The 16,282-nt window shown below is 37.7% G+C and overlaps 1 protein-coding gene across 7 annotated transcripts in view; it reads right to left on the reverse strand.

Moving 5' to 3' along the window:
* The window catches only part of GTF2I (general transcription factor IIi), a 114,425-nt gene that overhangs the window by 37,489 nt on the left and 60,654 nt on the right, over positions 1–16,282 (reverse strand). For 2 of the 7 annotated variants that reach the window (XM_055292777.2, XM_055292783.2), the window contains exons 9-12: positions 15,347–15,424; positions 10,667–10,726; positions 8,641–8,697; positions 6,649–6,711 (exon numbers count right to left, since the gene is read on the reverse strand). In XM_055292777.2, the coding sequence (XP_055148752.1) occupies positions 6,649–6,711; positions 8,641–8,697; positions 10,667–10,726; positions 15,347–15,424 (258 nt within the window). The remainder of the gene's footprint in view (positions 1–6,648; positions 6,712–8,640; positions 8,698–10,666; positions 10,727–15,346; positions 15,425–16,282) is intronic. The other 5 variants (XM_055292778.2, XM_055292779.2, XM_055292780.2 and 2 more) reach the window with 5 other exon arrangements.

The raw sequence follows: 16,282 nt of genomic DNA on the forward strand, positions 1-16,282 counted from the left end.
CACTTCACCCTCCCAAATGGCTGGGACTACAGGCCTGCACCACCACGCCCAGCTAATTTTTTTTTTTTTTTTTTTTTTTTTTACTTTTATAGAGATGGGGGTCTCCCTATGTTGCCCAGGCTGGTCTTGAACTCCTGGCCTCAAGCAATCCTCCTGCCTTGGCCTCCTAAAATGCTGGGATTATAGGTGTGAGCCACCGCACCCAGCTGGACATAATTATTGATAAAATATCACACCATTTATTCTATTTTAAAAACCCTGTTTCATAAACTTATTAACTAATCTTTGGGTGTTTTAAGTCATATGGAACATGGCATTCAGGCGTCAGAACAGCTATAAACTTCACCACATCCTCAATTTTTTCTGCAATGAACTCTTTGTTGCAATTAATTGGTTTTGACAAAGTAAGAAAAAATGGGTTTCTTGACCTAAAATCCTTTCCACAAAGGATCAAAATTACTTTTTACTCTGAAGCATAAAACATCAACTAAAGCTCTAGGGCCTGCCCTCAGATACTGGGCATTGCTTTTCCAATTATTCTGCTGTTTCCAAAGCATAAACAACCATTTTTGTTTAACAAGACACATGTTTCAGCATGCTTCAAATTCAAGCCCGAACTCTGTTTCCATAATCAAAATGTAAAGCTTTTAAAATACATTTTACGATATTTTATTTTATTTTTTGAGATGGAGTCTCGCTCTGTCACCCAGGCTGGGAGTGCAATGGCACGATCTTGGCTCACTGTAACCTCCACTTCCTGGGTTCAAGCAATTCTCCTGCCTCAGCCTCCGGAGTAGCTGGGATTACAGGCGCCCACCACCACGCCCGGCTAATTTTTATATTTTTAGTACAGATGGAATTTCACCATGTTGGTCAGGCTGGTCTTGAACTCCTGACCTCAGGTGATCCACCCACCTCGGTCTTTCAAAGTGCTGGGATTACACCACCACACCTGGCCCATTTTAAGATACTTTAATATGCAAAAGGTGCTGTTCATGAATTTACAATAGTTACGCTACCCACACTAACAAAAGCACTCCGCCAGTACCTTCAAGTTGGCAACACCATCCCTAACTCAAAATTTGTGTTTAGAAAACACCAATTTCCTTTTTGCAACATATTAACGAATATGCCCACAGATAATACAGGCTTCAGAGCTAAAGCTGTTCATCACTGCATTCTGGCCAGTGAATCAATAAATAGACTATGTTACCATATCTTCTCATACTCTTAGCTTCAACATAATCAGACTGGTAATGTGTTATCATACAATCTGACATCTATTCAAAGTTAAAAGAACAATCAAAACCAGGTACTACGTCTATTTCAAAACTGGAGCCATTAATTACCCTATACATTTCAAATAAATGGATGCATTCTTTCACCCACGGATACCACTTATAGCTCCTCTAAAACTCTTTACATAAACAATTGAGTATTCACTAAATGACTATTTGACAGCAATAAAAAAAATTTAAAACAAAGTGTTCAAGTGCTAACCTAAGCAATTATGTCAATTTTAAAAGTGCTGCAGAGACATTTAAGAAAATACAAGAATTAAACCATAAACAGCAAAGCCTGGTGGCTTTGTCTTCAAAATCTCCCCAGAATCAACCACTTCTAATCTCCCCTGCCACCAACCTGCTCTAAAGCACCCTTCTCTGTGCCCGAGGTAGTTCCAAGAGGCTCCCAAGCTAGTTTTCTGTCAAAAAACTATTGACTGCTCTACGTCTTTTCTTTGTTTTGTTTTTCCCCCCTTTTCTCAACATAGTCGCCACTTTTCCTAGAAGTGAAGGACAAAAAGTGTCACTCTTATTTTCAAAACACTCCTGAGGATTTGCTACTAAATTATTCACTACTAAATTCTTAGCACTGTGGCCAGGCGAGGTGGTTCACACTTGTAATCCTAACACTTTGGGAGGCCGAGGCGGGCGGATCACCTGAGGTAAGGAGTTCAAGACCAGCCTGGCCAACATGGTGAAACCCCTGTCTGTACTAAAAGTAAAATATTAGCTGGACATGGTGGCATGTGCCTGTAGTTCCAGCTACTCCGGAGGCTGAGGCAGGAGAATCACTTGAACCCAGGAGGCGGAGCGTGCAGAGAGCCGAGATCAGGTCACTGTACTCCAGCCTGGGCAACAGAGCAAGACTCCGTCTTAAAAAAAAAAAAAAAAAAAAAAAAGAGGCCGGGCACGGTGGCTCATGCATGTAATCCCAGTTCTTTGGGAGGGTGAGGTGGGCGGATCACGAGGTCAGGAGTTCAAGATCACCCTGGCCAAGATGGTGAAACCCCGTCTCTACTAAAAATGCAAAAAAAATTAGCCGGGCATGGTGGCGGGCGCCTATAATCCCAGCTATTCAGAGGAAGGATGAGGCAGAGAATTGCTTAAACCTGGGAGGCAGAGGAAGCAGTGAGCTGAGATTGTGCCACTGCACTCCAGCCTGGGCGACAGAGCGAAACTCCATCTCAAAAAAAAAACTCTTAGCACCTGGTACATACAATGTGCTCAGTATTTGCGGAGGGATTAAATGAACATATGAATAGTATAGTCCCTAATTATATGCTGCAGTCAAGTATCTGGCACTATCTTAAACATAAATTCCACAAAAAAGGGATGGTAGGTAATCCAACTGCCCATCATAAACCCTACTAAAATATTGAAACTCTAAAAACGTATTATTCAAATCTTAGTACATAATTCCTCTGAGACTCCTTTTTTTACATGTATAATTGTGTATTAAGTGTCTGATTGGCAGCTATAAAAATAAAAAACGCAAAAGTTTTCCAACGCTACCCTCCTCAATTACAGAGATCCTAAAAAACCTACGGTACCAGCTGCAGTAAGTGTGCCATGTGTGGTCACGTGAGTCAATTATATTTGAAATTATTTACATATACCTTTCAAAATATGAGAAATAAAAAAAGCCAAAGAGTTTGACTTAGGAAGACATAAAATTCATCACAAAATGAATTTACTTAAAATCAATTTAAGGGAAAAAAATCAGGTTAAGTAATGAACAGAGAGTTAGGCCACAGCAGAAGGAACACAGGTAAGGTAAGTGACTCAGGTTTGGGAAGCTAGACCCTAAGAGAGAACTGCGCAAGAAAGAAACCTCCTTTACACCGTTCTTAGCACTCCCATGACAGCTAGACCTGAAACAAGTCGGATAAGGTTTTCTCTGCACACATCAGAGATAACATACCTGACAGCAATTCACCTTAACCCAGTTTTACGAAAACTGAGGCAAGCGGTCCTATTAGTCCAAGGCCGATTTCCCAAACCTAAGTCACGTATGTTTTAAATGTTTACCACTGACTCCAAGTACAAATAAAACGCCACAAATGGAAGCGCACAGCTCAGAGCGCACCAGCAGTGGGTAAGTAATGACCCTGTATCCACAAACACTTCCGCGTCAGTGTCAAATTAGCCACTTCAGAACTCCACATAATTGCAAGTGAAGATATCGAGGTTAAAACACTGTGAAAAATCGGACAGACTTGTTTGATAACAAAGTTCTGCTTTTTTTTTTTTCTATCTATCAATGATTTGGGAAATGTGAAAAGATATAAAAGGAGAAAATTTAAGTCATCTCCAAGCAAGCAGGAATATCTCAGTTTATTTTTGTCCATCTTCCTACCAAGCACGAGTATTTTCCAAAACAAAACTAAGATTATTCTCTAGATACACTTTTGCTTTTCAAGTTGCCTTGTTCTCAAGGCAGGATTTTTTTTTTTCCACTGTAACATTTTATATTAGAGATCTTTTTTCAGATTATTGGAAAACATTATCAGGATTTCAATGGCTATACATTTTTCTGTTATGAAGATATACCAAAATTTTATTTCCTAACTACGGGTATCTAAATAGCTCCTACCATTTGGAAGTAATCTTTCCAGAAAGAATATACGATACACACTATTAACCAGAGGTGTGCATATAAGTTCTCACTTGACCTTCCTTATTAATATTGAGAGCTTTTTATCTTCCTAAAAAAATCAGGAATTTAATGGTTCATGTAATTTCTATATAATATACACTTTTTTTATATATACATACATAAAATGTGTGTGTGTATGTGCACATATGATGTGGAAAATGCTACCTTTTAAAAGGATTACTTTACTCAGACCTGGTATTTCACTGGTCTTCTGAAAAGAAAGAGGTCTACTAGCAAAATTCTGCTAATCACAAATGTGAACATTAAATCAGGCTTATGGCACAATGTCTTAGTTTAAAAGAAATGAATGGCCGGGTGCGGTGGCTCATGCCTGTAATCCCAGCACTTTGGGAAGCCGAGGTGGGCGGATCACCTGAGGTCAGGAGTTCGAGACCAGCCTGACCAAGATGGAGAAACCCCGTCTCTATTAAAAATACAAAATTAGCCGAGTGTGGCGGCGCATGCCTGTAATCCCAGCTACTCAGGAGGCTGAGGCAGGAGAATCGCTTGAACCTGCGAGGCGGAGGTTGCGGTGAGCCGAGATTGCGCCACTGCACTCCAGCCTGGGCAACAAGAGTGAAACTCCATCTCAAAAATAAATAAATAAATAAATAAATAAATAACCAAATAAATGAAAAGAAAAGAAATGAGATTTATTACTCCATCCAAAACAGTTAAACTTCAAAAGGCTGACATAAGCTTCAGGTTCATGAGCCATTTATTTCTGGATTTTCGTAACCTCTCTTTAAAGGTCTTATACTACAAAAGCAAGTATTTACATTCTAAACCATTTTAATACAGCCTCTACAGGAGAATGGCGTGAACCAGGGAGGCAGAGCTTGCAGTGAGCCGAGATCGCGCCACTGCACTCCAGCCTGGGTGACACAGCCAGACTCCGTCTCAAAAAAAAAAAAAAAAAACAGCTTCTATCTGCTTTAAGATTTGACAAATCAAAATGGTTATTAGTCCTACCTAAAAACTTCATTTTTATAATTTTAATAACATCCTATTAATATCTCCATAGAAAGGGCACAGCTGAGTAGTTATATTTGTATGTTCTTAAATTTTTTTCCTGTTAATGAGGTTTCTAACTAAAAACGAATTAAATTTCAACCATTTAATGCTAGACAATAAACAATTCAAAATGTTTTAGATTAGAAAAATTATATTAATGAAAAAAGAAATCTGTATATTAAGTTAACACATGCAGCATGAAAAGATTTGTTGTATTAAGTGGAAGCTACTAATTGACTTATATTTTAGAAGCAATGAAGACAGACACATTGAGTAGTCTGGAGTAGTCAAACACTAGAAATAACCAAGTGACATCAGTAGGCGACAGGTTATTAAGAGAGAAAGAGAGACAGACAGCAAACCAAGAAAGGTTACGCAGCAGCTAGAAAAAAACTAATAAAGTACCAAGATGTGCAGTTATGGGAGGGGGAGGCCTATGGAATATGTGATATTTTAAAATTTGCATTGCAACATATGCTGAAAGCATCTGTATATTTTTGCATCAAGATATGTTCTGCAATTATTTCTCAAAGTAGACACAATAAGCTGACATATATCCCTCAGTACTGGGACTTGGGAGCAGAGTGAGGGTGAAGAAAACTTTCCACTGTACAATTTACTGTACCATTTTCACATTTTACCACAAGAAAGAAGTACTTTCAGGGGAAGAAACTTACGCAAGTATTGTGACACATTAATTTTAATTTTTTTTTGAGATGGAGTTTCACTCTGTCACCCAGGCTGTAGTGCAATGGTGTGAACTCAGCACACTACAACCTCTGCCTCTAGTGTTCAAGCGATTCTCCTGCCTCAGCCTCCCAAGTAGCTGGGATTACAGGCATGCACCACCACACCCAGCTAATTCTGTATTTTTAGTAGAGATGGGGGTTTCACTGTGTTGGTCAGGCTGGTCTTGAACTCCCGACCTCAGGTGATCTGCCTACCTTGGCCTCCCAAAATGCTGGGATTACAGGTGTGAGCCACCATGCCCAGCTGTGAGACACTAATTTAAAAGGAAAAACGCAATGCTCATTTAATAATTATTAGTATGAAGTGATAGTTAATAATTCTATTAGCTGAATTTTCAAATAATTCAGGATAAACTGGCTCAGCTGAGTTCATGCTTATCTTTGGAGAAAAAAAAAACCAGGTTTGAAGCAATCTTAGCTATAGAGAGTATTGTAGAATTTATTTGTAGCTATTGCTTCAAAACAGTTTTGAAAGATAAATTGTATGTCAGCCTCTAAGTAGTATTTGTGGGTTGTTGCAGGGGGCAGGGACTTGCTTTAAAAATTACTCACTAAACTATCAACACTTTCTCCTCCACTTTACTTAATTAGAAATTAGGGATTCCAGCTCCAAGTAAGTTTTCTTCTATCACAACCCAATAGATTATAGAATCTGTTTTTGTGTGTATCAAGTCTGGTCATAATTTTCTTTTTCTCTTTTCAACTCCCACTGATAGCAAGGATAGCTTGGGCCACCCGTGGGCCAATGCTAATTCTCACGGTCTCATTCTGTCATCTAAAACTCCCAAAGCAGTGGGGAGTGGGCTGCTTTGGCCACACAAACGCATGTATTCGTCCCACAAGTCTCCTTTAAAAATGAATGAAATGCATATTTAGCAATGTGAATGTGACAAATAGTTTTATGACCAGAAGTAAACTTTGGAATCAAGGCTTTTAGATAACTAACCTTCAATAGTCACCTCAACTTCAGGGTCCTCACTTGTTTCTGAAGGGACATGTTGAGTAGAATCTTGAAAAAAATAAAATTCTAAAATGACATTCATTATTAAGCATGTTTCCATATGTTCCAACATTTTACTGATTTGATACTCCAAAAGCAGCCTACTATAAAAATCCACTGGCATTTTCATTCATTTCATATTAATGAAATTAAAATTTGACCCTTTTCATTATAAATAGGGATAAAAGAAAACAAAAATTAGAAAAACTCTGGAAAAATTTAGATAATAACATGTTACCTGCAGAAATTGACTCAAAAAAATCCCATAGTCTTGGAGGAATGAGGATATGACAAAGTCACAATGAATTTCCTGCCACAGCTAGAAGATGCTCGGATAGAAACAAATGCTTTCTACTTTGGTTAGAATTTCTTCCCTCCTTTCAGAAATGTGAGGAGTGGTTTCTACTGTTCAATAAAACCACAACCCAGGCTTTGCAATGGAGAGTTTCCTATCAAAAGACTGAGTGTCACAAGTGCACACAGGACTATATCCTCTGGCTTTGTATGCAACATATTTCAAAAATTACAAAGTTCATTCATATTTGTTCCTACACAAGACAAATGTACATCAGAATGTTAGTGCTAGAAGCTTAGAGGGTATTTTCATTAGTTCTCTTTCATTGTGCAAAGGTTGAGAGATTAATTGATTTGCCAAAGATTATGTTTACTTGTTAGTAAAGGAATAAAGGCCAGAACCCAGATTCGATTCAACTTTGTTAACACTGGAATATGACAGTAAAAATGTCCTAAAAACGCAGTCTTCAAGGTGCAGTACCTGCCGACGGGGCTGCAAGGCGGTCAGTCATCAGTACTGCCCGATGAGCCCTTGTACTGCACGTGATCTACTACCTAGGTCTTGTTGTCCTAAATCCCGCCTACTCAAAGCTGAAAACTCTGTCACAGAGAAGATACCCACCTCCACACAGTAAAGCATACAACATTCACCCACACAGTCTTCTATAAAAAGGGCTGACAGGGAAATGTAACCAACGGTTTACAATGAGCATATCAGTATTTTTGAGAGAAATGTATTTCAGGGAAAAACCCTAATTCTATAATTGAATTTGGAGAAACCAGCCTATACTGGGGGACTTTTAAGATTGCCTTTCCCTCAAAGAAGGTAAAAGATCAAACAAAAGTTCTTTTTAATTAAAATAAAAATGTAAATACAATAGAATATAAGCAGTTACACAATAGACTCCTCTTTTCATTTGAGAAAAATAAGGGATAACATGACTAATTTATGAGAGAAATAATTCTAAAACAAGATTCAGTTACCTTACCAGTCATTTTCCTTGAGAGAAATCTATAAAAATTTGTGTGGAACCGTTTAAACCCCTTGGAAATAAGAAGCCACCCTATATGATAAGTTGAATTCAGGATGCTAAACAAAAAGAACTGTACCTCAGTCAGGCGTTCAATTCTAAAACCAAAGCTGTAGAGCTGATAAACTGACAAAGTCATTTATGGAGTAGTTGTGAGTATAAAATAAAGGGAGAAACTCTCTCCTGTATAAATTTTATGTAGGCTATATTCCTACCCTACGAAGAGACTAGAAGTATTAAAAAGTACATTTGAAAGTAAAATATGAATGGAGCTAGTAATTTTAATTCTCAAACACTGAAGCTATTCTTCCTTAAAAGATCTTTAATATGGCACAAGAAAACCAGGACAAAAAAAAAAAGTAGCATTTTGCATCATGTAAGAGCTTTACTTACCACTTAGTTTCATTCCCATAGGCTTTATTAATCAGTATGGTCAAAGAAGCATATTACATCTTAGAACTTAAAAAAATAATAATAACCTGTTGGCTAGGAAGGCATACCAAAGGAATCACCTTTTATTTCCAAATGAGGTGTTTTAAGGATAACAGAATCTATAAAACAGAATAAACATACAACAAATAGTGGAAAATATGCAATCTCTTTTTCTCCTAACCTTCTGCTGGTACTTCCATTTCTGTGCCTTCATTGCCCTCTGAAGAGTGATGGCTTCCTAAAAAGAAAATAAACAACATATAATAAACCAATAAAAACTGACATTGAAAGATGAAAGAGAATCTAGGTAACAATGCAAACAATGTAAGACATAATACACATATGCAAAATGATTGTCTAACTCTTTAGCAATTAAGTCGAGCAATGTTTTCTAATTCAGAAAAGAATACAACGCTTCTATTTGGAAGCTAAAAAAATTATCTGAAAACACAAATACAGAGTAGACCTAAGTAGGTTTGGGGATTTATTATTAGTTACTATAACTACATGATAAAATTACTAGATATTGGAATCTGAGGAAGCAGAATTATGCTTCAAGTACCATGCTCATCAGTCAATGACACACATACACAAATAGTTCAGAGTAAATGCTTGCTGTGATCAGACACTTAATTAACTCTCTATAAATAAGTTCCGGGTTTGCTGTGGAATGGTTCCTGCTTTCCATTTTCACTATGGTGAAAGCCATGGAAACTCAATCCCCATAATTTCATCAAAGTTGTACTTAAAGGAAACTCGTAAGTTAAAATTTAAGATACTACCTTTAGTCTCAAAAGCATTTTAAGTCAGGTAATATAATCTGCCTGCTTCTAAAAACTGGAACATAAAGCAATGATCAGTTAGGCAGTCACAAGGTGAACAGGCTCATCCTACTAGAGCAGAAGTTTTACTCACAAAAAGGAAAGGAAGAATCTAAGACATCAGAGAGCCACTTAGGATTAAGAACACAAGCTGCCCCCTAATTTGTATCCTCTGTCCTTAAAGATCTGAGCTACTAACATGGAAAAGACTGAAAAACACTGCCTTTAAGTACCAAAAAAACCATATTACCTATCAGTAAGAACACATCGCTTGAGGGGAAAGGAAGCAGATGTTCATCTATTTTGTCTTATCTATTGAGAACTAAATTCAGAAGCTATACTAAAAGTAAGATATATTATAAATGTATTTTATCTTGGTTTTTAAAGAGCAATGCTTACAGTCTGAAAAACTGTCATTTGGTGGCTAATACCCTTGAATTAAAAGTCCCATACTGAGGTTACATCTTTTTGGTTCTCAGTATCTAGCTTTAGCATGTCACAATTATCTGGGGATTCTTTTCCACTTACTTTATATTGTGAAAACTCACCTGAACTCAAAACTCTAGGTAAATCTACAAACCTATACCTATGAGTCACTCTTTAATTCATTTTTAAAATATGCTTTCTCTACACACTTCCTTTCTCTTTTTTTAATCTTAATATTTGAATTTATGGAGCATAAGTTATTTGACTGTAAAAGTCAAAGAAAAAAGAGATGTGAGGTCAAAGGAATGAGAGTGAAATGATGAGGCCAGTAGGTAAAAAGTAAAATTTCAGCAAAGAATAACAGTTAAGATGATTGTTCGTGTAAGCAATAATTCTGTATGTCTTTTAAAATCTGAAATAAACAATTACATTTACATTATATGCTAAGCCTAAAGAAAATACATCTTATGCACTCAAAGCCAGAATAGATAGAAGTAAATGCCATTACTAATAGCCTATGAGTATCAAGTTTGAGAACACTGTAAAAAATTGCCAAAAAGCAATAAATTAGAAACTTACAGATTAACAAGTGCTATTTCAGAATTCTTCTAAATACTAAGTATCAACCTATCAATATTTGCATCACTAACCAATACAACAGTAACCTGGCTTCTGACTGTTCTGAGATAAGGTATAAATGTGTACTTTACCTTCAATAGGAAAGTGTGTCATGTACCCATTTCGAGATTCATTACTAGATTCACAAAAGGGAAAATTGATTTTGAAAAATTGTTGCTTGTGAAGTTCATTTATATGTTAAAAAAAGGCCAATACATTTTTTTTTCCTTTTCCATTTAGAAAAGTAATACCATACTTACAAATATTAAAACACAGTCTGTGCAATATAGGAAACATTAAACATGAGCATTATGTGGGAGAATGGAAGTGAAAAGATTATACCTTGCAAAGGCTTCGATAGGGGCTGTTTTTCATCAACATCATCAGTTTCAGAAGGGCCTGCTTTGGGATACAAAGATAATACTTCAAAAGTAATCCCCCCCCAAAAAAAATGTGGGGTGACTTTAGTCAACAAATTTGGGTGAGATACATGGAATGGCCTTTTTATAAATAAAAAAGAAAAAAATTAAAAAAAAAGACTGACAAGATGAGCAATGTCAATTTATGGTCTTGAATGGAAAAATGTAATCAGGTGAATTCATATGTAAACAGTCAAAAGAAATTTTGAAGATGACTGGACATATGGATTGAATGGGAATGGTATGTCTAAAATGGATGATGTGGGTTTTTAAAAACAGTACAATGTTCATAACAGTAAACTGTAACTTTTACTTCATACAGATTACAAATGCAGGTTTATCTCACAGGTGTATTTGTTTCTTCTTTGGCAAATATTTGCTTACTCTTTTGTCATACTGAAGACAAATGCAGAACCAAATGTTATATACCTTCCTTAGAATCTCTAAAGCAACGTAAACCATCTCCTTGAATCTCTACTGAAATAGAAATGATACAAACTAACAGCTATTAATTCATTCTCCCTTTATTCCAGCACCACGGGCACTTTTTCTAATAAGGTTCTTTCCAAAACACAGAAAGTACTCTGAGTTAAATTCAACTTCACAAACTGCTATATTTTGACAACATATTTACATGTTATCATCAAATTTTTTAATGATTAAAGTAATAATAGTTTTAAAATAGAAAACAAAACATTGTGTTTTCAATGGCTATTTAATATAAAACACATTTTGGCATTAATATGACCACAATTCAGTTAACTATCTCTGAAGAGAATTGGGAAAACATCCTAAGTCGTTTGAAAGGCTTCATTCTCTAAAGGCTAAGAAATTTCACAAAGATGCACCACACTACACATTACAGGCAAAGGACACATCAGAGAAAAAAATCAATTGCATGAGAAATAAAGAAATAGTTTCTATTTGGAATCTCAAAGAAGAGCAAGTCTTTGAATGTAGACTCCTAAATTCAAATGCTAGATCCACTGCTTCCTAGTCTTCTGACTCTGAGTAAAATATACAGAGCTCATGAAAAGGAAGAAGTGCTATTTACAGGATTTAAAAATGCAACCTTAGTGAAGGCTACTAATTGACCTCTAAGTACTGCTTTAGTTGCTCTTCACAAGTTTAACTATGTGGCATTCTCAATATTCTGGTCGAAATATTTTTAATGAGGCCCTCATTAAGTCAATTACAAGAATGTTTCCTAGGACTCTCACTGTATATGTTTTCTATTAATAATTTAATTTCGGTATGTTCAGAGAATTTATTAAGACTAACTGTGAACAAGTATACAGTCAATTTTTATAAATGATTCATGCTTTGTAAATAAACTTATTTCTTGGGTACACAGTTTTCTATAGTTAGCTTACATATATTAACTGTAGTGAAAATATTCTATTTAACATATAAATGTTAAAAGAGTATTCATCAGCTAGACGTATATCGTTGGTTAAAATCTCCCACATGACTGCACATATCTACAGAGACTTATAATTTGTAAATAATTTTTACTTTTACTTTGAAGATATGTTGTTAGGCACATACAAACTAATGGTTGTTATATCAACTTAGTGACCAATTCCTTGAAATATGACATAGTCTTATTCTACCCCTGCTACTACTGTTTTTGGCTTCCAATATTGCTAAACTATATTTTTTTAAGTTGGTATTTACTCAGCATACCTTCATGTATCACTATACTTTCAAATTATTTTAATGTCCCATATTTGAATTTTATTCACCCTAAAAATGGTACTTGATTTTATTCACCCTAAAACATACTTAACCTCCACCTCTCAAATGCTTGAGGTGCCTACCACTCATTGAGAAAACCAACACATTCCCAACACTCACATTTGAATGCCACTATTTTATAGGAGCACTGAGGTGCACAGAGAAATATATCCAAGCCTATTTTGGAATACAAAAGGTTTCAGAAGAAAACATCAATGTCTTTATGTAGAAGAACGAAAAAATGAACTGTCTTATAATCACACAGTGTAACTACCATGATGACATGATTAAATCTACTTGTGACAAAACAGATAAATCCCAGCTGAGGCAGAGAATTGCTTGAATCTGGCAAGCGGAGGTTGCAGTGAGCCAAGATCGCACCACTGCACTCCAGCTTGGGTGACAGAGCAAAAATCCATCCCACCCCCACGCAAAAAAAAAAAAAAAAAGATAAATCTTGAAAACTTAAATTGAGTGACAGACTATACTCAACAACATATACCGTGTAGGCCGGGCGCAGTGGCTCGCGCTTGTAATCCCAGCACTTTGGGAGGCCGAGGTGGGCGGATCACGAGGTCAGGAGATCGAGACCACGGTGAAACCCCGTCTCTACTAAAAATACAAAAAATTAGCTGGGCGTGGTGGCAGGCGCCTGTAGTCCCAGCTACTCGGGGGGCTGAGGCAGGAGAATGGTGTGAACCCGGGAGGCGGAGCTTGCAGTGAGCCAAGATCGTGCCACTGCACTCCAGCCTGGGCAACACAGCGAGACTCTGTCTCCAAAAAAAAAAAACATATACTGTGTACCACTGTGTAAGCTTCACTCAGGAAGTGGCATATATAAAACAATACGCGTGGACATGACACACACACACACACACACTCCTGGGAGAATATTTACGTAGTAAAGCACATTACCATCAGGAAGGACAGTTCTCAGTTTTCAAGACCATGTTTAACTTAAGAATAGAAAGAGAAGTGGGGATTTGGGAGAGCCCAAAGAAGGGCTTCAATGAAATAGTTACACGTTTCTTGGAGGGAGGAGAGAAGAGACGAATACTATGGTTCACTAAACCTGGGCAGACTGATACTATGCTTTTAGGTTTTAAATATTTCATTTTAAAAAAGCGTGTTAGCCCCTGTAATCCTGGTACTTTGGGAGGCCGAGGTGGGTGGATCACCTGAGGTCAGGAGCTCGAGACCAGCCTGGCCAAGATGGTGAAACCCCATGTCTACTAAAAAACAGAAAACTTAGCCGGGTGTGTTGGCACACACCTGCAATCCCAGCTATTCGGGAGGCTGAGGCAGAAGAATCACTTCAACCCGGGAGGTGGAGGTTGCAGTGAGCCAAGATCGCGCCACTGCACTCCAGCCTGGGCAACAGAGTGAGACTCTGTCTCAAAAAAAAAAAAAAAAAAAGAGAAATTAAGGCCTATGTCCACACAAAAGCCTGTAAATAAATGTTCATAGTACTTCTATTTGTAATGGCCCCAAACTGGAAGAACCCAAATGGCTATCAACAGACAAAGAGATGAACAAATTTTGACTCAGGCATACAATAGAATACAAATCAACAATCAAATGGAATCTACTACTGATACATGCAACGCTGTGGATGAATTTCAAAACAATCATTTGAAATGAAAGAAGCCACACTGCTCCCCAGCCCATGAAAATAGTCCACATTTTATTATTTCATTCATAAGACTTTATAGAAAATGCAAACTAACCTAAAACAGAAAACAGATCCGTGTTGCCTGAATACTGGGCAGGGCAATGAATGACAAGGGGACACAGGAAACTTTTGGGGTTATAGATATTTCATTATCTTGGATGCAATGAAGATGGTGTATTAGATATGTACATGGCAAAGCTAACCAGATTTTTTACTTTAACTGTTTAATATACTATAATTATGCAGTGAGAAAAAATTAAGCCTAACAGGTTTATTTTATTTTATTTTGCAACACTAGAACCCGGGATTGAATTCTGTACTGTGCCACAACTTTTGCTCATCCTTCTAAGAACACAAATGGTGGCCGGGCACGGTGGCTCACGCTTGTAATCCCAGCACTTTGGGAGGCCGAGGCGGGCGGATCACGAGGTCAGAAGATCGAACCATCCTGGCTAACATGGTGAAACCCCGTCTCTACTAAAAATACAAAAAATTAGCCGGGTGCGGTGGCGGGCGCCTGTAGTCCCAGCTACTCAGAAGGCTGAGGCAGGAGAATGGCGTGAACCCAGGAGGCAGAGCTTGCAGTGAGCCGAGATAGTGCCACTGCAGTCTGGCCTGGGCGAAAGAGCGAGACTCCGTCTCAAAAAAAACAAAAAAACAAAAAAACAAAAAACACACAAATGGCTATTTTACATATCTCCTCTGGATTGTCTGAGTTGATCTTACAGCTCCATTTTAAAAATTTTTTTTTTTTTTTTTTTGAGACGGAGTCTCGCTCTGTCGCCCAGGCTGGAGTGCAGTGGCGCAATCTCGGCTCACTGCAAGCTCCGCCTCCCGGGTTCACGCCATTCTCCTGCCTCAGCCACTCCGAGTAGCTGGGACTACAGGTGCCCGCCACCACGCCCGGCTAATTTTTTGTATTTTTAGTAGAGACGGGGTTTCACCGTGGTCTCGATCTCCTGACCTCGTGATCCGCCCGCCTTGGCCTCCCAAAGTGCTGGGATTACAAGCGTGAGCCACCGCGCCCGGCCCATTTTTAAAATGTTTTATCCCTGGGACTGAATTACAAGTATATATATCGATCAAGAACTGATCAATAAAATACTATTTAAGAAATTAAAGCAATTGATGAGCAAATTTTAATTTTAGCCACGAATAATTTTTAGAAAGAAAAATTGCATTAACTCGAATTACCTTGAATGTTATATTGATAATAATCAGGATCTTCTGATTCTTCCTTTACTGTCACAGCTGCCATTTCCAGGGAAATGCCTAGAAAAGCAAATGCAATGATATGATTGCATGTCAGAACTTTCAGCTAGATTGTGTAGGGAAATCCTCTCTGCCCTCCCTATAAATACAGCAATGCGTATTTATTTTAAGTAAAGACTTTAAGTCTTTGAAAAAAGTTTGCTAGGTAGCAGAAGGTAAAAATCAGCTATGATCCCAGCCAATGCAAAGTTTTAACCATTTATTAATATTCTGCAATTATGTGCTGCTCTTTTCTCCAGCAAATTCTTATCTTTAGAATCAAAGAAAATTTTACCACACTCCCTTTTCACTTAATATTAAAAATACTTTTATAAACCATTGAAACACACTTATAAACATCAGTTTTAATAACTCAGTATTCCAGGCCGGGCGCGGTGGCTCACGCCTGTAATCCCAGCACTTTGGAAGGCTGAGGCGGGCGGATCACAAGGTCAGGAGATCGAGACCATCCTGGCTAACACGGTGAAACCCCATCTCTACTAAAAATACAAAAAAAATTATCCGGGCCTGGTGGCGGGCGCCTGTAGTCCCAGGTACTCCAGAGGCTGAGGCAGGAGAATGGCGTGAGCCCGGGAGGCGGAGCTTGCAGCAAGCCGAGATCGCAACACTGCACTCCAGCCTGGGTGACAGAGCGAGACTCCGTCTCAAAAAAAAAAAAAAAAAAAAAACAAACAAACAAAAAAACTCAGTATTCCAAAGAAGAGATAGCATAATGGTTAACAATTTCAATAATGAGATACATTGTTTTTTTTTCACCTAATACATCCCTTTTATTACAGAGATTTGTATAAGGGTACAAAGCACACCTTTCTGCATAAAGCTTTGCCCACAATTAGGACAGATGATTTGAAGCAGACC

The sequence above is a fragment of the Symphalangus syndactylus genome, chromosome 9, assembly GCF_028878055.3.
Source record: "Symphalangus syndactylus isolate Jambi chromosome 9, NHGRI_mSymSyn1-v2.1_pri, whole genome shotgun sequence".
Taxonomy (NCBI): Eukaryota; Metazoa; Chordata; class Mammalia; order Primates; family Hylobatidae; genus Symphalangus; species Symphalangus syndactylus.